At 40.3% G+C, this 22,430-nt stretch overlaps 1 protein-coding gene across 2 annotated transcripts; it reads left to right on the top strand.

The window, feature by feature from the left end:
• Positions 1-1,957: 1,957 nt before the first annotated feature.
• On the top strand, positions 1,958-22,057 carry DCTD (dCMP deaminase). 2 transcript variants are annotated; one of them, XM_056490980.1, is made up of 6 exons: positions 1,958-2,037; positions 6,223-6,334; positions 8,487-8,622; positions 17,448-17,564; positions 18,757-18,853; positions 20,766-22,057. In XM_056490980.1, the coding sequence occupies exons 1-6, from the start codon at positions 2,015-2,017 to the stop codon at positions 20,842-20,844; spliced, it is 564 nt and encodes a 187-aa protein (XP_056346955.1). In that variant the 5' UTR covers positions 1,958-2,014; the 3' UTR covers positions 20,845-22,057. The 2 variants fall into 2 exon arrangements, with proteins under 2 accessions (XP_056346955.1, XP_056346956.1); XM_056490981.1 differs by lacking the exon at positions 1,958-2,037 and adding an exon at positions 2,545-2,827.
• Positions 22,058-22,430: the final 373 nt, after the last annotated feature.

Genomic DNA, 22,430 nt, shown 5'->3' with positions numbered 1-22,430 from the left:
TCAGCACAACCCTGTGTTTAGAACACAGCATCCTGGCTTAAATCTTACCTAGTCCAGGTGTACCCTTCTTCCCATGTGTGCTTAAGGAAAGAGGTGGTTGTGTTGGCTACAACAGTACATTGTCAGAAGAACAGTCATGACTTGGCCACAAGAGAAGTTTTCAGTATAACTTTGAAAAAACCTAGGGGAAATAAAAATGTAGCAAGGTTTTCAGAAGATGTGTCACTTAGGAACGTTATAGGAGTCTACTAACTAAAACTCCACCACAAGTTTTCCTCCTCAGGCCATATATCACTGCTGTGTTATAAATAGTAGCAGTTAGTAGATGTTATGGTTTATCCTCAGAATCCTAATTATGAAAAATAACAAATTTGGCATGGATAATTGCAGCACTACAATTTTAATTCATACTACAAGAGTGCAGGAACAGACATACAGATATACAGTAGAGAACTTTTTGTACTGAATTGTGCTATTTTTTTTTCTCCAGATTAATTGAGTGCTCTTTAACTCTCTTCATGATTCAGTCAGGCCTTTCATTTCACCTTCAGGCTCATGCTTTCCTGAGTGATGCTACTTTCATTAAATTTGTTTTCTTGCATTTAAATAGTTCCTTTTCATTCATTAACAAACCATACATGAACATTTGTTGTCCATATGAAATTATGCCAATAGAAATCTTGCAAACTGAAATAGCTGTATGTTTTCCCACTCTGAGGCTGGGAAACCTGTCAGTTGAAGTATAACAGGTTGCTTTTGCCAAGTTTTCTGGTTACAATTGAATAGGAATATCTGTGAAATTAAGTAACAATTTCATATTTGATAATTTGTCGGTTGTCTAAAAAAAAAGCTAACTGATATAGCAATCTTAATATGAAAACATATTAGCAATATGCTCCTCTGTGTTGATCACTGCAGGATCTCTGATTTGGCATAGCTTCAGGAAAACTATAAGCATGGCAGGTTCCTTGGCTTAGCCATCTTCTTGGACTCACGTTGGTGTAGTAAGGTACTCACTTGCAATTTGCTGTGCATACAGTCAGTAAGGGGGACCTTTAAGATAGCTCCTGAGATAGGACTGCTGTGTACCCAGTTTCCCAAAAATGTCCTGTGTTCCAGCCTGAAGCATCTTCCTTGATGAAGAGGAAGATTTTTGGCCAGGCTGCAGGGAACCATTCTCCCAGCCATGTCAGTAGAACACACTCAGATCAGTGGTGCAGCTCACATGCGGTGTGAACCCACGGCTTGCGCACACAGACCCCTCTCGGGGATGCTCTCAAGGGCAAGTGTTTTCCTTTTGTCCATCACTGAGCTCGCTGCTCCTGTCACTGCCTCCAGTGGGAGCCGAATTGGTCGCGCTCGGCTGGGCTCGGGCAGCCTTCTCTTGGTGCCTCGCAGCCCCGTGGAGCCAACACGCGTACCTTGCTCCCGTTTGAGTGTTTCCGCAAGGCCATGCCCTAGAGGCAGCCAGCCAGCCAGGGCAGGCAGCTTCCCACACAAGGAACACAAACACACCACACCAGCATTTCATATGTATTATCATACCTCTGGTTTTGCACTCTAATGGGTTATATATGTATGTCCAGCTGCCTGCGCATCCTGGGAGACTTCTACGACCTATCAGCATCTGGAGGTATTCGTAAACTATAACTCAATTTCCACATCAATTTTATATCCAGAGAACAAATAAAAACTCCGATTTTCGACGTTTAATATGTTAACGTCAAGCTTTAACAAACAGCTTTTACCTCAAGAGCGCGAGCAGAGCAGAAACCCGCATGCTTGTGTCAAAGCATAACATTAGAAGCAACATCTGTCAGAGAACTGAACAGGCGTTCAAGTGCCTGGTTTAGGGTGTCGCGGAGGCTCGCAGCGGGATCGGCAGCGGGATCGGCAGCGGGATCAGCAGGCGGGCGCTGAGGGCGCACCCGCAGCCGGGCTCGGCAGCCCCGGCCCGCCCCCGGCCCCGGCCCCGCCCGCGCTGTGGCGCCGGGAGCAGCGTGGCCGCGGCAGGATGAGCGGCCCCCAGAGGAACGGGTATGCGAGTCAGGGCCCCCCGGGCGGGAGCCTCCCCAGGCTCTTCCCGCCCCTCATCCCGCCGCTCCTTCTCCCACCGCCACCGCGCTCCCCTCGCACGCCGCCTGACTAAACTTTCTCCGGCCGGGCCGGGCCTGGCCGCGGGTGCAGCCCTGCGTGGTGCGGCCGCGCCGGCCTCTGAGGGCGGGAGGGAGGGAATCTGGAATCCCCCGGGACGGGAGGGCGGGGAGCTGGTATCCTCCGGGACTGGAGGGCGGGGAGCTGGTATCCTCCGGGACCGGAGAGCGGGAAAGTTGGAATCCTCTGGGACGGGAGGGCGGGAACGCTGCAATCCTCCGGGACCTCAGGGAGGGAAGCTTGAATCCCCCGAGACGGGAGAGCGGGAAGCTGGAATCCTCCGGGACTGGAGGGCGGGAAAGTTGCAATCCTCCGAGACTGGAGGGAGGGAAACTGGAATCCCCCGACACGGGAGGGAGGGAGGCTGGAATACTCCGGGACTGGAGGGCGGGAAGCTGGAATCCTCCGGGACTGGAGGGAGGAAGCTGGAATCCTCCGGGACGGGCGGGAGGGAAGGAAGCGGGAATCCCCCGGAACAGGTCGCGGCGAGAGGCAGGTGCGCGCAGCCGGGGCTCCCGCGGGCAGCGCCGTGCCGGGAGAAGCCCGTCCCGGTGGGAAGGCGTTTCCTGCAGCCCCTGAAGGCCCCGTGGTGAGGGATGGCCTGTTCTGCTGGGATAAGGAGAAGAGCAGGCAGGGTGTCGTGTGTTCATTATTTCCGGAAATGAGGACCGGCGTGAGTAATATGCAATTAATTAGTCAGAAGTGACTCTGTAAAAGGTGAAGTGCGTTCAGTAGAGGGGAGTGTTCTTATACTGCTTGAGGCTCAGTATTCATACACAGTGTTTATCTTTACAGGTTTGATGGGTTATCTCCCAAGAAAATTGTGAATGTAATTAATTTGCGATGCACTGAGTATTGTTTTTCTGTAAGAAAGGTTGAGTTTTCCTCTTTCAAAACCTTCCCTCCCAGTACAGAATAGGTAATGATCCTGTCTCAGTCCCTGTATGAGGGGAAAGATGAGAAGCCTCAAGTAAAGGAATTCCCACATTAATTTAATCTAATAGTGATCATAAAATATGAGATTTAAAGATGAAGCTTGTACTGAAGGTCATCAAGAGCCCATTTGGCTTTTGGGGAATAAGAGTTTAGCTGAAGATGTTTATTTCTTATTTTTAATACACACTTCATTTTTTACCTGTGATTTCATTGCCAAGGTATCGATAGTTGGTCTTCAGTAGTGTGCATGATACTGGGGAATAATACTACTCGAATAGAGTTGTAACATAATGCACATGACATCAAAGATGAGGAAGTAGAGGAAAAACTTTAAAAAAGAGGGAGGTTGATCTGATAACCCCCAGTCCTCCAGCTGTATTATATTGTTGTATAGCTGACTTACAACTCTCATATGAAAAAATTTGAGGTGATAAATTCTGTTTTAGAATTCTCAAAAGGAAGTTTTGTTATGGTAGACCATTTCTTTAAGTAGATGAATGACATTTGTTCCTTTTTCACATGGTATTACAGCTTACTTGAAGTCTAGATGGATGAAAAAGAAATGAAAAGGGAGGCAGTGTTCTCTAGCTATAGAATCTTTTTCTTTATTTTCCCTTGAAATAACCTTTACTATTTTTTCTGCAGACTACTAATTATTCTAAAATTTAGGTTTTTATTTCCCCCCATTGTTCTTAGCGGTATTCTTCATGGCTTTCAGTTTCTGTTATTTTTGTTCATAAGTTGTTATGGGTTATCCTAAGGGTAAGCCTTGATTGCCTGTTTCACAGCCAACTATAGTATTTTCTAGAGTAGCTTTCATTCATGCAATTCTAGAACTTGCAAATGAGCATAAAGAAGATTATCAGCTGCCCCAAATCCATAAACTAATTTTCATGTGTGTGCTTGACTGCTAGCCAAGGCCTTGGCTTCTGCTCAATCAGAAATTAAGTGGTTTATACCCATTTCACACTCTTGAGTTCTTGTGCACTGAGTTGAGGGAATTATCTTGCCAAACACAGTGATGTTAAGTAGAAGTAATTGAGTAAGGGCTTTGGGGGGTTTTTATGTTCTCTTTGATGTAAGCCTGCTTATTTTTTAGATGTGCTCCTCTCCCTGTGAAGTTGGTACTCTGAGGGACCTCCACTTACATACAGTTCTGTATTTATTAGAAAAGTAAATACTAGCTTTTGTTATGTTTTGAATAAGTAGAGTTGCTAGGGAATAATTTAACAAAAGGAGATCTCACAACCTCTTAGTTCAGACTATCTTTCTGGAGCCCTTTTCCCAGAATGTTTTACTCAGTATAGTTCTGCTTTGTGTTTCATCCCTCTCCAGAGGCATTACTGTGAATGTCACTTAGCCAGGAGTGATCATTTTAAGTTCAGTTGTGTTTTAGATTTTGTAAATCCCTTTTTTTGAGATATTTTAAATAATCATATAGCTGAAACATTTTCTTGATGTTTCAGTTAACCTGTCAAAGTTCAGTTTGGCAGAGTGGTGTGAGGGCATGTCTTTAATCTCCTCTTTCTCTGAGCACTTTTCCTTCTTGGTAGGATATAGCCCCAACCCTTTAGTTACAGTGATTCAAGTCGGTTTGGGCATTTTTAGAATCACATACTTTGATTTGTGTGTTTGCTTTGACAACTGGCAGTTCTGGGCACTATTTGTCAAAGTGTGAGAGAGGTGTGTGTGTTCCTCCTTCCTTATGTTGAGTGTGGCCTTAAAGATGATCCTCATTCCAAGAACAAGCCAAAATTGCTAACTTGTTATGTGCCACATACAGGCTATTCAGAGCCAGCAATTTATCTTTGGTAAATAGCACCTTGTAGGTTTCTAAAGTACAGTTTTATCATGTGCTGGCATTGTTTTCACTCAAACAGTGTAACCTCTTTGTGGCAAGCTACCTGCAAGCCTCTAATACATTGTTTTAGTTATAAAAATAATGATTAACTAAACACTTGTCTTCTAATATTTGTCTTTTGAAAGTGCTGGTACTTGTGTTGCTAGGAGATGTCTTGCTGCCTGCAGTTACCTGTGATATATTTTTCTGTATGGCTGTACATCACAAGAAGGGTATCTTGGTCCTAAGCTGTTGTCTTTGGTAAGAGAAGCCCAAGAAGAAAAGTACTGTGCCCCTTATATTTTTGATAGGCTAATCATTGTATTTAAGATGTTCCATTGGTTTGGTTTTCGGGTTGTAGTAATGATAGATGAGAGAGTTTGGGGAAATTTCTTTCCATTTAATCTTTTGTTTGAAATTTTCAAAGCTTAAATATATGTGTGGAGAGAGAGATGTCTTCCTTTCTTTTCTTTGAGCTGAAAAGCACAGAAATTCCCCTGTTGTGTCTTACACTGTTAGAGCAGGCTTTCACCCATAAGCAGGCAAGAGAAAATGATGTATCACCTTTTTTTCCTTCTTCCTTCCCCCAAATATACCCTTCAGGGCAGGGAAAGAAGCAACCTTTTGTGGCACTTGCATATATTCTATTTAAAGGAAAAGTTCTTGAATCCATCTCCTGTCAGTTTTCAGAAGGCTTTCATAAAACATAATGTCAAGAGAAAATTAGCAGGGAACTCTTGGAATGGCCTCAGATCTTTGCTGGTAAATCTTGTAGCAAGAGGCAAACTTACAGTAATAACTGTGTGGTCAGAAATTAATGCCTGCAGAGGAAGTTACCAAATAGGAAGCTACAGAGCACTTGTCGTAGGCAGAAGTACAAAATAACTTAGATTAGAGGCTGGCAGTTATCACAGTCATCATAAAAAAGATTATGTTGTTTGGGTGAGAAGAATGGCAGTACATGGTATGCCTGAACCTTCGAAATACAAGGTGTTATCTATAAAGGATAAATTGCTCAGAGCTCTGAATATCTCAGCCTTCTTATCTAAAAATGAAATATTCAACCTTGCTTGGATGCCTTTTCCTTGAAAGGAAATGTTGCATGTATAAGTTTCTGGAAAGCACTTAACACTGATGGTTTTACTATCAAAATATTAGTGAATGTGTGGTCTTAGCCACATTCTGATTCTGGTTACTTTAAACTTTAAAAAGTGCACATTAAAATAATACAATTTATAGTAACTCTAGGTCTGTGGTGTTTGCTGATGGCTGTTTTTTTCTATAAACTATAGTTTCAGCAGTGAAGCATCCTGCAAAAAAAGAGAGGATTATTTGGAGTGGCCTGAATATTTTATGGCAGTAGCTTTTCTGTCAGCACAAAGAAGCAAGGATCCAAGCTCTCAGGTAAGAAGGCAACATATAATAATAAAATAACCTAATCTATATTGCATATTGCATCAGATGTACTCATAGCAGTTTCAGGGATTTCTTAATAAAAGTTATTTCAGTATATAGCTATTCAGTTTTTAACGTAGTCAGCACCTTCTATTACAAAAATTCTCTTATTGGGCCTGACCTCATATGTATAATTCTGTGTACGTTTGTAGCTTGGAGTTTTATAAATCATCTTTTCATCTGAAAGTTAAAGTAACACATGCATCTTGTCTCCTTTTTCCTGTAAATATAGTCACTTTTAGAGGAGGTTAAAACTGAAAGTTTTGGGTTTTTCAAGACACAACATTTTACAAGTATCTTTTCCTCACCTGTAAGAGTATTTGTTATTGGGTTGAATGGAGTTTTCTTGTAGTTTGTTCCTCCCTCAGGATCCCCTGTTCCCTCTGCTCTACTGTCTGTTCCCATTTTTCACATGTTTCATGTGCCTCAGTTCAATATTGTTCAATATTGATTTCAGGTGATTGATACAGCTCCTGAAACATGCTATTCTGCAGGATCCAGTCATCCTGTTAGCCTTCCTTTGTGTGAAAAAAATCAGGAAGCAAACCCCAGAAAAACAATCTGTTCACCTCCTTCTGTATGTTACGGCACTTAGCTCTCTGAAGGTTATTTGCTTGGAGGGTAAAGTTTTGTTACCCAAGGCCTGATTGATAGACATACTGTGTGAATTGGAATTAGTACTATTGCAATTTCAACACATAATATGGGCAGAAAACATAAAAAATGGGACACATCATCATTCTTTAAGAAGAGTCCCTTTGTAGACTTGGGTTCACGTTCGCAACATGCCACAAAGGCCTGTGAGGCCTGCATAAGCCAACACTTGCATTTCTGTTACAACTTTCAGAACTTTTCTTTTGCTCGTGTTGCTCATACTGCTGCTGGGACAGCTAGTTTGGGGAGCTGAACTTACGTGTTTACTAGGGTTCATTTGGTGCTGTTTCTGCTCCCTTGTCCTGGTTTAGGGCAAATTTGGGAGGAACCCTCTGAATGGGGTCCCTCCAGGAAACAGACTCAAGCAGTCCCTCCCCATCTGGTTCAGGGAATTATTTCCTCGGAGAGAAGTGGAAAAAACCTGTTTATTTAACAGGCAAAGCATTCCCCAGTACAAAAATGAACAATACTAAACAGTAAAACCTCCTGCTGCTCTGAAGAGATGACAAACTTAGAAGAGTCCCTTCCATGGGTCTCAGCCAAGCTCACTCAGGATGTTCTCAGTCCCTCTGTGGGTCACAGCCCGGCTCACTCAGGCTGTTATCAGTCTTTTCCATGGGTCACAGCCCAGCTCACTCAGGCTGTTCTCAGTCCCTTCCATGGGTCACAGCCCAGCTCACTCAGGCTGTTCTCAGTCCCCTCTGTGGGTCACAGCTCACTCAGGCTGTTCTCAGTCCCTTCCATGGGTCACAGCCCAGCTCACTCAGGCTGTTCTCAGTCCCCTCTGTAACTGGGAAATGCCGTGGCCCAGGCCAGGCCTGGTGGGCCACAGGTGTGAGCTTCTGATGTTTTTCTGGATTTTCAGTCCAGAGCAGGTTTGAACAGTCCCAAGAAAAAGGAGAAAAGCCACAGTCCAGGGAGCTTCTCTGCCTAAGCTAGCCAAAAACTACGAGCAAAAGAGAGCTCTCTCTGTCCACTGCTGACAACACGGTCTGTGTGAAGGATGTGGGGGAGCAAGTGCCATCGCTAATGACAAACTCTGCACCTCTTCTCTCCCCCTTCACTCTCAGAACCAGTCTTAAAGCTGCAGAATTCAATATTCAACACCAACAGAAAAGGCAATTGGGGATGCAAGCATCATAAAGTCATCCTAGGACATCCCTGAGCCAGGCTTATTTCATAAACAGACAAGGAACAGTGCTGGCAGGCTGGGGTGGGAGCAGCATGACCAAGGGGGTAGCAGAGTTACATCTGCCATGACTTATTTCAAAGCCCCACCGGTTAGGTACAATTGTAGCCTTGCTCACTAGATGATGTAGCTTAATATATTAAGTGAAGTTTGTATGTCTTAAATGAAAACTGTAGGACTGACTATTCATGTCTCATCTTTATTGTTGACACATTGTTTTGCATGCTGTTGATACTATATAATTGTTATTTTATTTAGGTTGGTGCCTGCATTGTAAATTCAGAAAACAAGATTGTTGGAATTGGCTACAATGGGATGCCTAATGGTTGCAGTGATGATGTACTACCCTGGACAAGAACAGCAGCAAATAGACTAGACACAAAATACCCTTATGGTAAGGCTTCTTGTGGTTGACAGGTTATACTTGTGATGTCTGTATCTGTGAAAGTTCAGTATCAATCAGTTTTTCTTCCACTCACTTGATATTGTTAATGTGCCCATATGTGGTACTCCAAAATAAAAATCAGTCTTTTTGAAGGACCGACTTCCTGGTGAAATAGGTTTATAAATATTAGCCATTTTGGATTGGGTAGTGAAAGCCTGTGAATATGAAGCAGCTCATTAGCACACAGTTGCAGTGTATGCAGATGATTGCTACTTGTGTGTGTGTTTGTCTCCACAGAAATTACAGAGTGTGTATGTGCAAAACAAGTAATTTGGTCTAAAATACAGTTATTAAAGTTATAATTGGTTGTGGGAAAATTCCATTTCAGGTGTTGATGGCATAGGTTATATATACTATGAAGAAGCTGAATGTTTTTCTTGAAGTCTGTGTGCTGTGAGTCTACCCTTTTATGGGTAAGGTAACTCTCATCGTTTATTTCAGCCTCTGATTTGATTCCCATTTACTAAATGGACAAAAGGAATGAAGAGCAAGGATGGTTTCATGGTAAATGTGGTTGAGTGCTGCTTTGGATCTTGCCTGTGTCTTTGCAATAGGCATAGTTTGGCCTTCTGTAAGTGTTATTTAAAGGGCCCTCTGTGAAATTTGGTGGACCTATCAAGAGGGCTGACTCTTCTGGATCAGGTGTGGTTTGCATGAGCCAAGGAGGCAGGGCTGCCTCAGGTTTCACACCACGAGTGCTGTGTGCTGTGTGTGGAAATGGGGTTGAGAGCTGCCTTGTGGCCTGCAATGGCTGATATGGGGAGGAAACCTTGGTTAGGGCTGGTAAGAGGCCACACAGTCCCCGTGCTTCCTTAAGTCCCCCCTCGTCTTTCCGTACCCACTCCAGCTCCTGCTGCACGTCTGTGTGTGACACCAGTGCAGCAGAAACCACAGGCACAGGAAAAACAGGAGCTTCTTCATCCTGTGCTGCATCTCATCCTGTCCTGAGCTCAGGAATGACAGGGTGGAGAAGCACAAAAAAGAGAACCAGAGCCTTGGAAAATTTTCCTTCTCCCTGCATGGGTGAGAGAAAGTCAGCACCAGAGTTCGCCTTTCGCAGAGAAATGCTGACTCTTTTCCAGAGACCAGTATTTACCTCTGCCTGCTAATTCTGTTTCTTACTTGTAACTTAACAATTGGTGTGATAGAGAAATTAAACTTGCATGAGTTTTGACATAGCCTGAGTTCACTCAGAGCTTTTTCTAAAAACCATTTTCTGGTTTTCTATAGCGTTGAAGTGAAAGATGATATTCAGTGGCTCAGCACATAATTCATCAGTTTGATATTTTTGACTTCTTAAAACCCTAGTACTTTGTCCTTGTTCACTTCACCAATTTATTATAAAACCTCTAATGATAATTCTTAAGCTGGAGACCATTCCATATTATTTTTTGTAGTGTGTATTCCCAATATAGGGCCAAATTTTAAGTCTCCTCCTGCCAAATTTGAAGTCTTCTCTGAATCAGTGGTTTTACATATAGTGCTGTGACCATAATGGTACAACTTAGTAGGACTGCTCATTATTTATAGGGTGAGGAAACAAGTGTTAGCCCATTGATTAAATATAAAGCACTGAAAACAGAATATTGATTTTGGTTGAATTTTTATGCTGTAAGGTCTCAGTTCTGAGCTAAAATCAGCATGGGTGGTCTCTGGCATCCGAGCCATGTTCCAGGCACTCAAATCTAAGCTGACCAGGTTAAACTAAAAGTACTGTGAGGAATCCTTGTACAAGAGGATGTGAGAAATTTTTTTACTTTTTGTTAACTCAGGCTGTAGAAGATGTGGAACATGTGATGTTTAAAAAATGAGCTAACTAGTAACAGCTTGGAGTGCCGAATTGATTTCCAGGAGTTGGCCTAACTACTGCCCTTCCCCCCTATTATCTTAGTCTTAACCTCATTAAAAAAATCACAACTTTGTAACACAAAGTGTCTGCTGTGATGAACAAACAACCTATTTTGTAATTCACAGATCATTTAAACTCTAGCAATTTCTTATTAATCTTGATAGCACAGTTGACAGACTAGACAAGCATATATAAAAAAAAATCTTCTGCTTAAAAAAATTCTGGTAGATGCAGACACACATAGAATTGCTGCTAAAATCTCATTAAACTGTCATTTTTCCTTTCTCCTTTTGCTAATCACCACAAGCATTTGTGTAAATTGAACTTTTTATCCTTGCATTTTCTTGACTGGCTTGTTCAGAGACAGTACAATCTTACTGTGTGCTCCATTAGCTAATCATGGGAATGATGGCACTTTCATCACTGCAATGTAGCTTATTTGGTGAAGCTGATGGTAATTGTGCATGTAGCACCACACTAAGTTGGAAGATGTCTTCTGGAGCTGTTTTATGCATCTCTTGCTACAGACAAGGTCTGGGGTTGGATCTGAGTGCTGACCACCTGGTTTGGGTACTCTTGTGGGTTAGCCATAAACACTTAGCTCACTTGCCATGTTTTGCACCACTCTGACTAGCTTTCTCCAGAACAAAGCTTCAGTATTGCTCTTCCAGTGGTGCTCCGGAGGGCAGGGTGGAAAAACTGCAAGAAAAGTCATCAGGTGTAGGCTTATAATGCAAAGCCTGCTGAGATGGTATGTTTAGTCCTCCTCCTTCCCTCAGGCCATACTGGCAGATATGCAACACATACTCTGTCTCATGCATTGAAAATCCCTCTCTGGTGGGCTACATAAAAGTCTTCTCTCTTCTTTATGCACTTTGAACTGAGACATACAAAATAACTGTGTGATGTCGTGGGACTTGGTAGAGCCTGAGGAAACCCAGGGCCGAGGGCGGTGTGCTGCTGATGGAGCCCTAAGATGAGCACGAGCCAGTCTGTGCCAGGTGGCCTCAGGGCCAGGGGTCACTCCCTGGCCCTGTCTGTGTTTAGCAGCATTGACATGGTAGGGGATTGGGCCCAGAGGCAATCTTTGCAGAACGGTGTTCAGTGATCCTATAACAAATTCACTGAGCTCCAGAAGGACTGATGGATGCATTGACCTTACAGCTCTCATCAGATTCACTGTTTCATGGCTAAAAGTCTTCCAGTTTCCACCCTAAATTTTTGGCTTCTTGTGTGTGCCAGCAATGTTCTTTTAGCTTTTCTTATTCACTATGGTTTAACCCTTCCTCCTTCCCTGTGCACTTACTGATAACAGTCACCTTTTGAACTTGTGTGAGGTTAAACAAGTCCTGTTACTCTGGAATTTTGCTGTATCTTGAAACTTGTTGGTTTGAAATTCACCACTGTCTTGGAAGTATACCTATGTCTGCTGCAATATACTGTTTGTATCTATCTCACAGCCTCAAGAGTGGGTTCTGCTCAGCTCACTGTTAGGGGCAGTGTTGTGCTTGATTAAGAAATCCAGGTGTAACCTGAGCTGCTACTGGGAGAAGGCATCAGAATGTGGTAGTTAGTGTTCACCTTTCCTTAGAGGATGCAGATATTTGCAAGGCATTTGGATATTACTGGAATAGTGACGTGGATCACCTTTATTGATACTGTGCATTCCTTGTGAGACTCTTGAAGTGGATAAAGGCTCTTGCTTCTAGTTGTGGTGTATATTTGAACAGTATAACCTTGTTATATCAGAAAGCACAGTGTTTTGCAGAGGGCCCTTTTTTGCAGCACAAAATCAGGATTTCGTCTTTATGTTGGAACTGGCTCCAGGCTGCCAGTCAGTGACAGCAGCAGGGATGTGTCTGTGCACATGAGAGAAATAGAAGGCCAGTTTTACTAAGATGTTATTAAACATTTACTAAGATGTTATTAAAAGCTCTTACTGAACCATTGTGTTCAGTACTGTGTGCAGAAGCTTCTTAATAATTAGGCAAAATTCTGTCTTTCAGAGTCAAAAGTGTGCCCTCTGTTTCTGTTAGATGAATCTGAGGATTTGTTGATGCTCAGTTTCCTCTCACCAGTCATTTAAAATACTACATTTTTCTCCTATTAATGCAAATCTTCACACTAAATCTAGTTGCTGTGCTCCTGTTATGCCCTCTGTCTCCACTGTAGTCTAAGAACATCCATTTGACAACCAGTCTCTAATTAAGGGTTTTTAAATTAAAATGACTGGCAAATTTTAAAACCTCTGAGCAATACAGAAAATATTGAGTAAGTATGCTTACAAATATTTATACAGGTTCAAATATGATAAAATATGTGCTGTGGCTAAAAGTATGCTCTAATTGAACAGTACCTGCTGTGTAAAATGAAACAAACTGTTACCAACATTTCCTTGTGTTAGGATTATGAGGTTTTTTGTCAATTTTTCAGAGAAATGAACACTCAACAATATTCAGGCAAATGTTAGTTTTATAGAAGCTGTTATTTTGACAGCACAAAATTTGGTAAGGCACTCTGAAGAAGTGTGATGCTCTCTCTCCAATTGGCAGTGCAGAGGCTTCAGCTGGGAAGGGGATCTATAGGAGATGGTCTTCACTTATAGCCACTCACTCTTGTCCTACAGGGATTTTTGTCCAATTCTGGTGTCATACACAGAATCTGTAGAAAGTCTGAAGATTTAGAAACAGAAATTCTTCTTGTTCTACTTGCCTGCTAAGAAGCACCTTTGTGTTCTGCTAGGAGTAGAACCAGCTTGGGGCAGGATAGAATAAATTGTGAAATAGGGTGGGTCAGGTAATGCTGCTTAGGTTTTGAGAGGGGCTTTTCTGGTCTCACCCAGCAAGTTTTGTGATGTTCATAAATGGGCTGAGTGGTTCCCATCTTCACTTCCTGGTTCTCATTATTCATGGAAGAAAGCAGTGAGGCTAGAGTTTTGTTTTTCTTACTGCAGTCTGAAGAGGCTAGGAGCTCCAGCAAATCTGCTGTTGTTATCCTTGACTCTGTGCCCTGACCACAGGAGCTGTTCTTCTCCAGCTCACACAGAGAGAGAGAGAGAGAACAGCAGGAAAGGCTGAAGGCAGTGCCAATCCAGCATCAGTGTCCTGCCTGCCCTTAATGAAGTGACTAGCTACCATCCCTGTGCTGTCAAAAAGATTGAAAAAAGTAGGTGTTCTACAAATTCCAGATCAAACACTGCCCCTGTGTTTGTGTGTGGTTGTCACTCCACACTCCATTCCTTAAATTAATGTTTTGATACCTTCTGGGATTCTTGCTGTGTTCAGTGTCAGAGTTCCAGCAAGTAAAGGATAACAAAATTCTTAGTCTGGCTCAATTAGTAATTAATAGCACTAAAAAAGTCATTCTCTCTAGCCCTTCCTCTGATTGCTTCTTTAAAGGGTCTTTAAAATTATGGTAGTCCCTAGCATGCTCTTCATCAAGCATGTAAGCCTTTAAACAGTATTAAACACTTTGACTAGTCTTGTGATTCTTATAAAATTGCTAGTCAGAACACATTTAGAATGTGGGAAGAATACTTCTGACTCTGCAGCCCAGTGGGAACATGCTCATGTTAAGTGTTCAATCTTGAAAAATTACCATTTATAGGGTAAGCAGGGGTCTCTTATTTAACAGGTGAGCTTAAGGATGAGTACTAGTACTACCTCAGCTACACAACACAAACCAGCATGCAATGAGAAGAGATAGAAACCCTAGCAATTAACACTACCAGTAATGAAGCAGTCATTCATTGGCTTTTTTCCTCTTTTTTTTTTTTACCACCCTCCCATGAACATAGTAGCAGGTGGTGGGGATGTCAGAGCACACACTTAACTTCTTGTTGCATGGTTATTTCTTCAGCTAATGAAGCCTTTTGAGAATACTTTTCAAGCTACTTTTCCAGAATGGAAACCAGTGTTGTGGACTTGATATTATGTTGGCTATATGTGAATATTTTTTTTAAAAAACCAAAGCTCTAGAGCTCCTCATAGGGTATTGTAAAAATTTATAGTTTTACTAGTCTGCTTAAAGATACAGTTTTCAGAGTTCTGAGTGCGGTGCACCTGTGAAAGATTATTTTAAGTTAGCTTCTTACTATCTCAGATCAATTTGTAACTATTAGCAAGAGCTCTTAATAGTTTAGCTTCACAACACCCCAAATGTAAACTAGTAAGTAATTAACAAGAGGGATTTTGGACTTCTGGGTTTGTTTTCTGTCTCTCAAAAAGCTGGGCAGGTCTATAAGAAAAACCTGGGGGTAATAGACCTATCTTAGCTGGTCAATGCCGATTTGTCAGAGACCGGTGAATATGAAAAAGAGGGAATTAAAAGTGATGGGACAATGCTTAAAAATACTTGTTTTATGCCAACACCTTCTTAAGAACCATCTGGCATAATATCCCTTTATAAGTAGAAGATGTGTAGGGAGATGTATAAAACAAAGACGTGTAATGATAGTTCCCCAGAATATACTTCCAAATCACAGCAACTGAGACAAAATGGTTTGGTATTTAATAGCCCAGTAAACTAAAAAAAGTAACACTGGATGGAAAATTATGACTTCTGGAATCAGTACGAGGTTCTGGTCCTTACTAGTTTCTGCAGTGAGTTCAGTAAGAAATACTTGGTTAGACCATGAAAAATGTACCTCATTTTCTATTTAAAATGAAAATTTGCTGGGTTTGTTGTAGACTTAAGTACTTTTTGTCTTGGAATGATTAGTCTGTTTCTTATTGTCTCTGTGTCTTCTGTCCACATGGGATAGCTGTAATTTTTTCTTAACTTCAGATTGTGTGAAGATGGTGAGGAGGCAAAATTTATGGTTTTCTCTTGCTCCAGCTGATTGTCTTCTATAAGTTATTCTTGGCCTGATCTTGTTTTTGCTTGGAAAGAGGTTTGTTGTTGAAAGTTTGTAGAAGTCTGCCAAAAGAACGTTTTTCTCTCGTTAGTGCAGGAAGGAAACTTGCTGCAGTACTAATAATGAAACCTGTCTGGTTTTACGGCTGAAGATTTCTGAGTTTTAGTGAAGGAAAAATATTTACTGAAGGAATTAGTTTTGTTTATTTTTTTAGTTTTGGGAGCCTTTGAAAAGATCCTTCTATATTTTAAACTGCTGCCTAGAACATAAATATATTGTTCAAAGAAACTTTAAAGTGATGTTTCTGTCCTGTTGACATAACCCCTACTTCCAGTTGTGGAAATTATATCACTCTTTTACTCAATCCTCTGTCAACCCAGAAAAATAATTCTCTGACTATTTATTGTAAAGGCTTTTTAAGATTGGTGCAACTTTGTAATATATTTTGAGTTCAGCTTATTTTCTAAATGTGTAGGTTCATATAACTGCATCTCTCATACTCTTAATGGCACGTATTTAAAATACAGTGTGACCCAATAACAGTAGCAATAGAAACTGTAAAAATAGTGAAAGAAGCCCTAATGTGATGGTTCTTGGCTGTTAGTAGTTTTTTGTTTTCTGGTTTCTTATTTTTGTTTTGGTTTCTGGCTTAACTGGTTATGAGACAGCATGTGGACAGCATAATATGGGCGTGGTAGAAGCCAATACTGAGCTTTCTTTTTCAAGTGTTTGGTCTTTTGTGACTTGTCTGCACAGGAAAGTTTGTGTGCTGTAAGTTAGGCTGTAAATTTGTAGTGGGTTAGCTGTTGTATAGAAAATTCCTCGTAGACATTTAGTGCATATGGAAAACATTTCCATTCAGCAATGATTCCTGCGTGTTGAAGGTACTGCACTCAGTTATTTGTGTGGTGAGATCATTCACACAGAGGTCAGCATATAGCACCAAGTTTACTATGAAGTTGTGCAATGAAACTTGGTTTGTTTTAATTTTCACATGGGCACAAGGGAGAAGAAAACTACTTTTTAAAAAAATCTGCTCTTCAAAACAAGCAGTGGAAAACTTCTTAATGTCTGCACATGCAGGTCTCTAAATGATCTCAAACCCACACCACACTTCAGCATCTGTTTAAGAAGTCAGGGCAGCAGGCAGTTTCTTAGTAGGTAGGTATATAAATTATGCAACTTGCTGTTATTCCTAGGAGTAAACAGGAAGTTCTCGCAGAGATCCTAATGTTTTTTTCAGAGCTTGATTGTGGATGACACAGAAACTGCACTCTCCTCAGCTCTGTTGGTAACACATTAGATAATCTGCTCATGTGTGTCTTATAAACAGTGAAACCCTAAGGTGCTGTCTGTCCAGAAAGAGCCATTGTGTTATGGTGGAGTAAGACAGGATGGTCCATTGCTACCTGGCCTATCTCAAATCCTTGGAGAAATACAGGACTTTGTTTTCCTGCTTGTGAAGTATGGCACCTTTTAATGAGCAGTAAAGTCACTCTAATATTAAAGCTGGATGTTTTTATGGCTGAGTGTGTCTTGTGTATTCTGGGGGTGGGAGAGTCCTGCAGCAGGGCTGAGCCATTCTGAGGCCCAGAGGACAGAGCTGCTGGGTTTTACTTGGCGATTCTGCTGCCTTAAAGAGCGCACAGCGCGCTCCTACAGCCATAAGACTGTTCCTATCTGTGCATGTAAACACATAAATGAGCTGTTTTATACTGGCAGTTAGATACTCCAGAGAGTTGTGAAGCTGTGAGATATTGCTTCACTAAGGGTGGTTGCAATGGCTTGGCCCACAGCCTACGGCTTTGTTGCCTGCAATAGGTGTTAGCAAATGGCAGTGCTAATGCACTTAATGATATCATTACTAATCGGCAGCCTGGTCAGAGCAATTGACCTTCATTGATCTTGGTGTTTGTGCTTTTATTTCTTTCTCTGCCCTTTATGATAAGCTGTGAAAGCTATTTGCCTTTGAAAAGATGTAAGCAGCTATATTGTAACACTTTAATTTTAGTTTGACCGATTTATTTTAATGATCAGTATTATGAATTGTTTCTTCTCTTGTTTAATCAGTGTGCCATGCCGAATTGAATGCCATCATGAACAAAAACTCAGCTGATGTGAAAGGCTGCAGCATGTATGTTGCCTTATTTCCGTGTAATGAATGTGCAAAGCTCATCATCCAGGCAGGTAAGCAGTAGTGCCAGCTTGCTTTTTCAGGGTTGCAGTGCTGCCTGCTCATTGGTATCTTCTAATAGATGTATTTGATGTTAAATTGCTGATGTTAGATCTAAATTAATTGCACTGTCAACCTCATAAGATGCTACTTGTGGGGGTTTTTTGCATCTGAATGGTGCCAAATTTTTCCGGTGCTAATTGCATCTACTGTGATTCTAAACGTGCTTCTAATTTAGGTTTGTAACTTCTTAGACCAGGAGCTGCCAAAGAACAACACAGGCTTTGCATATAATTACTGTCAATTTTACTGTGCTCTGGCACATTGAATAGAGTAGGGCAGAAAGAAATAAACTTCTGCATGACAAAAGGTCTGTTGGGAGTATATACATGAAATTTTAATTTGAATGTGATGCATGGTAGATATCTGAAGATTTTAAAATATCTTTGCTCATAAATGTCATAAGATTTCTATGATCCTACTTTAATTATGTCTTTCATTACCATTATTATAAATCTGTGCCACTGCAGCGAGAGTGCTGGCCTAAATGTGTCTCCTTTTTTGAGATTAGGCAGTATCTAGAGCAGGCTTCAGTTCTGTAAAAATCTCTGCTTAAAGTAGCATGTATTTTGCTCACTGAGTGAAGTCATGCAATCCCAGCATGGTTTGCTGTTCTGGGGATGTCTTGCACTACTAATGGCCACAGTAATATAAGAAGAAAGCAGCAAACATAACGCTTCTTTGTTTTGGTTCAGTATGGTTTGAAGTCAAGAGGGGTGAAGAGGGAAAGATGATGGCATTCTGCATTTGTGCTTCATACAATTCTCTTATAGGATCAAAATCAAATGGTCTTCAAGGTAGATTGGCTGCTTGTTCTCAATGTAGTCACTCATCCTTTTCCTTATGCACTTAGGTCAGCACTAAATTGCAATATATTGATATTCATGCTGTCTGGCAAACACAGGAAGATGTTGATCAGCTGTGAAATGCTTGTGAATTCTCTTTTGAAGCCTTTATATTTCTCCCCTGCCTAAGTGATTTAGGCAAAGATCATTCAGCAGTTCTACACAGCATACATTTGTGAGTAGAGGTGTACCAAGGAGTTGTAGAGCTTATGGATGAAAGCTACCTCTTCTGATTTCATGCATCAGACATTACTATTTTTTTTCAGTGTAATTCTAACATTTTTTAATGTGACTTTTTTAGGCATAAAGGAAGTTATTTTCATGTCTGACAAGTATCATGACACTACAGAAATGACAGCTGCACGGCGGATGTTTGATTTGGCAGGTGTAATATACAGGTGAGAGAACTAACTTTATTTTTACTCTGGAATAGAAGAAAAGGGGTGTGGAAGACCAACTTTAGGGCAAATGTTTTTCTTCTTTCAGTCTTGTGGGTTTTTTTTCCTCTGTTGTGTTTGCTGATGGCTTCTTCTGAGGACTGGGTTGACAGAGTGCTGCACCATTCTTTTGTCTTGTGTATGGTTAAAGTTCAGTTTTGAAACGTTTGTATGAGAAGATGGTCCATGACTCATTTTATTCCAGCAATGCAAGTGAAATTGCCAAGGGGGTGGTAATTCCTTACATTGTATTTGGGAGAGTCTTCCTTGACCCTGCTTTGAGCAGGAAGTAGGGCTAGGTGATCTGAAATTCCTTCCAGCCTGAATTATCCTGTGATCATGTAAGTTAGACTGAAACAACCGATTTATTTTTTTTTTTTGTTCTTCTTGTTGAGGATTACTCCATCCTTATTGAAAGTTCAGTTCTTTTTGCTGCAATCAATTTGGGAAGGTGTCAAACAAGCCACCCATAATTAATTCTTGGTACTTATAGCTGTTCATCTTCTTTGGTCAGCTTTTAGGTGAGAAAAGGGTAAAACTTGGAATATTTGCCTTAAAAAAATGTTTCAAGAGTTTTTAAAGACACTGACAGAGATGCCTAAAGACAATCTGTTCAACAGTGAGTTTGATAGGAATAACATGCTGTGGGTGAAGCTAATTATGTAGTCAGGGAGGCTTTGCAACTCTAAAAAGTTTTATAGTATTAATATAAAGACTTTGAAAAATTTGCAAACATAACAATTCTGGCAGATAAAATTTTAGGATGAAAGATACCTACTGGGCTAAGAAACATCCATGGAAAAACACAGCAGTACTTGAAATTCAGTTTTAGTCCTTCAGTGTATTTCCTGTGTACTAAGACTATTTGACTAAGAAGCATAAATCATTCTCTTGCAAGTCAAATCTTGTAACTTCTCCAGGGTGAGAAATATTTCTTGCATTTCAGATTGCTACTCAGAACAAAGCATTCAGTTTCTGTGGTCAGCAGCATGTGCTTTCCTGCTTGACTGTTACTTATCCTTGTATCGATTGCTGAGGGTGTAGGTGGTACTTAATGAATCTCTTGAACTGAACTGCAGAGCTTAATTAGGCACTAAATCCACACTATTTGCATAATCTTTTGTTTACTGGTAGACTGGAAAATATATACTCAGTCCCTGTATACCTTCCTTGCTAATTGCTGTAGCAGATGCTGTAATGATAATAAAAGGAAACGTGTTTTGGCTGTATTAATTTTAGAGTACTAAAGTTACAATTTTTAAGTGACTCCCTCTTAACTAGTTTGGGTTTTACCCAGTATGGCATAATGTGATCTATTTCCCTTCCACAAAAAATATTTTATTATGCTGACACAAAGCTTGAAAGTGTTTTTCTAAAATTTGGCAGGAAAAAAATTGTTCAAATATCAATACTATCAAAATGTATTCCAAATATCTTTTTTAAATGCATACATATACAGAAAATTTAAATATGTTTTCCAGATACCTAAATCTGTATCTAGATCTTTAAATATATCTTAAAACATTTGAAATATTAATATATATATGAAGACTAATCTCAGACCTGGAAACATGATGCCACCACCTGCAGCTAAGTTGGTAAAAGTCCTTTGACTCCTGGGTAATTTATAAATTCCAATAGCTGAAGAATATACAGGGTAACTCACCCCATGTGTCTTTTTGTCTTAGTTTTCTTGTCCAGGTTTCTCTCAGTGTGGTGCACTATAATTGGCTCCCATAGAGAAGAAAACTACGAGAATCCGAGGATGTGTTTTTTGGGATTTTTTTTATTCCTTCGAAAATTTAGCTGGAACTAAAGCAAGCAAATCGTTTCAACTACTCACTAACTAATATCTGTATTTTTTTTTTTTTAGGGAATTCAAGCCAAAGTGTAACAAGATCATCATTGACTTTGATTCAATTAACAGCAGACCAAGTCAAAAGCTTCTGTGAATTATATCTCATTAAGACTTTAGAAGACTGTGATTATCTTTTTCTAAAAAGCTGCTAATGCCTTTCATCTTGAAGTTACTTGCAACTTTGTAATGGTTTTTGTAACTAAAGTAGAATTATAAGAAACCCAAGGCGTAAAAATGTCCCTCTCACTTAATCTTGTCTTGTGGAATCTAAATCTACTTAAAAATTTTTTATGCCTTTACCAAAACAGCTTAAAAAGTGGAGGCACTAGATGAAACAATATAAGTCAAGAAAACTGTTCTGATTCTTCCTGTATTCATCACCACATGCTCTGATGGGCTGTCAGCATAGATTTAGCCTCAGTTTAACAGCAGTATTTTTAGCCAGTAGTGGAATATGCTAATAGATGTTGATCTCCTTGTTGGTATGTGGATCTTAACAGTTGATCCTAATAAGGAACAAAAATATGTTATCCATGCAAATGCTAATCTTCCAACTAGCATAACACTAATATTTAAAAGGTTTTACAGCTTTAGGAATGTGTGGCATTCTGCTTGTTACCTAAAAAATGAAATGCTGATTTTTCTTTTAATTGCTATCTGACATTGCCATACTTGGGGAGGGTTGAGAGGAAGCTGTTTTGAGAATTGTTCATGCCTGAGTGAGCTTTACAGGTGCTTTCCAATCCTTGTTTTCCCCAAGACTCCAGAATTGAAGGGGCTTGAGGGAGTAAATAATTTGGCGCTTTACCTCTGGGACTGTTCATGTGTAAAAGAAAATAATTTTATTGGTCTAAGCTGTTCCTAGATAATCCAACATAGCTCGGTGTTAAACTCCACCTGTAAGGTAACTGAATAATTTTCTGTCGTGTGAGAGAAGCTGGAGATATTCAACCCATATCCATGGCAAAAGATGTGCTTAGTGTTAGCTTGTTTCCCAGTGCTGACAAAGTACCTCCATTTTCATAAATGTTGCCTAAAATAATATCCTTTTTAATTTTATCTTGAGATCTGGGAATAGATTAGAGTTCCTTTTCTCTAATTTGATTTTTAAAAATTAAATATGCCTAATGGCTTTGTTTAGATAACATTGGTGGTTGCTTGTTTTGTTGTTTTTGTTTTGGTTTTTTTTTTTAATGTGGTTATACTTCAATGAGCTTTTATTTTCTCTACCAAAGCTTTGTTTCATATTTTGGGACATTATGTAATTTGGCTTCATACCAGTATTATTAAAGTCTTATTAAAATCCACTACACTGAAGTAGACTCATTATTATAATATTAAGTCATGCACTTGGCTCCAGAGCGCTGCTGTTTTTGCAATCATATGGAAAGCATATTTTGTGCATTTGTGATATTGCATAAAGTATAATGTTCATGAACCATTTGACTACTAAAGGGATCTCTGTAATGTATTATGTGTCCATTTATAAGATAATTTCTGAGTTTCTTTTTCCTACAGCTGTTTTCCACGTCAAAATTGGTCTGTGGCCTAGTGCCAGAAGAAGAAATTTGCACATATGTGTGTGGGGGGAGCATGAAACCTGAAAAATTACTTTAATAAAATGTCACTAAGCTGGTTTATGCACATCTTTTTCTTTGGTCTGAATTAGTAAGTAGAAGC

This window comes from Oenanthe melanoleuca, chromosome 4, assembly GCF_029582105.1.
Source record: "Oenanthe melanoleuca isolate GR-GAL-2019-014 chromosome 4, OMel1.0, whole genome shotgun sequence".
Taxonomy (NCBI): domain Eukaryota; kingdom Metazoa; phylum Chordata; class Aves; order Passeriformes; family Muscicapidae; genus Oenanthe; species Oenanthe melanoleuca.
This window is presented reverse-complemented; position numbering and strand designations above follow the sequence as displayed.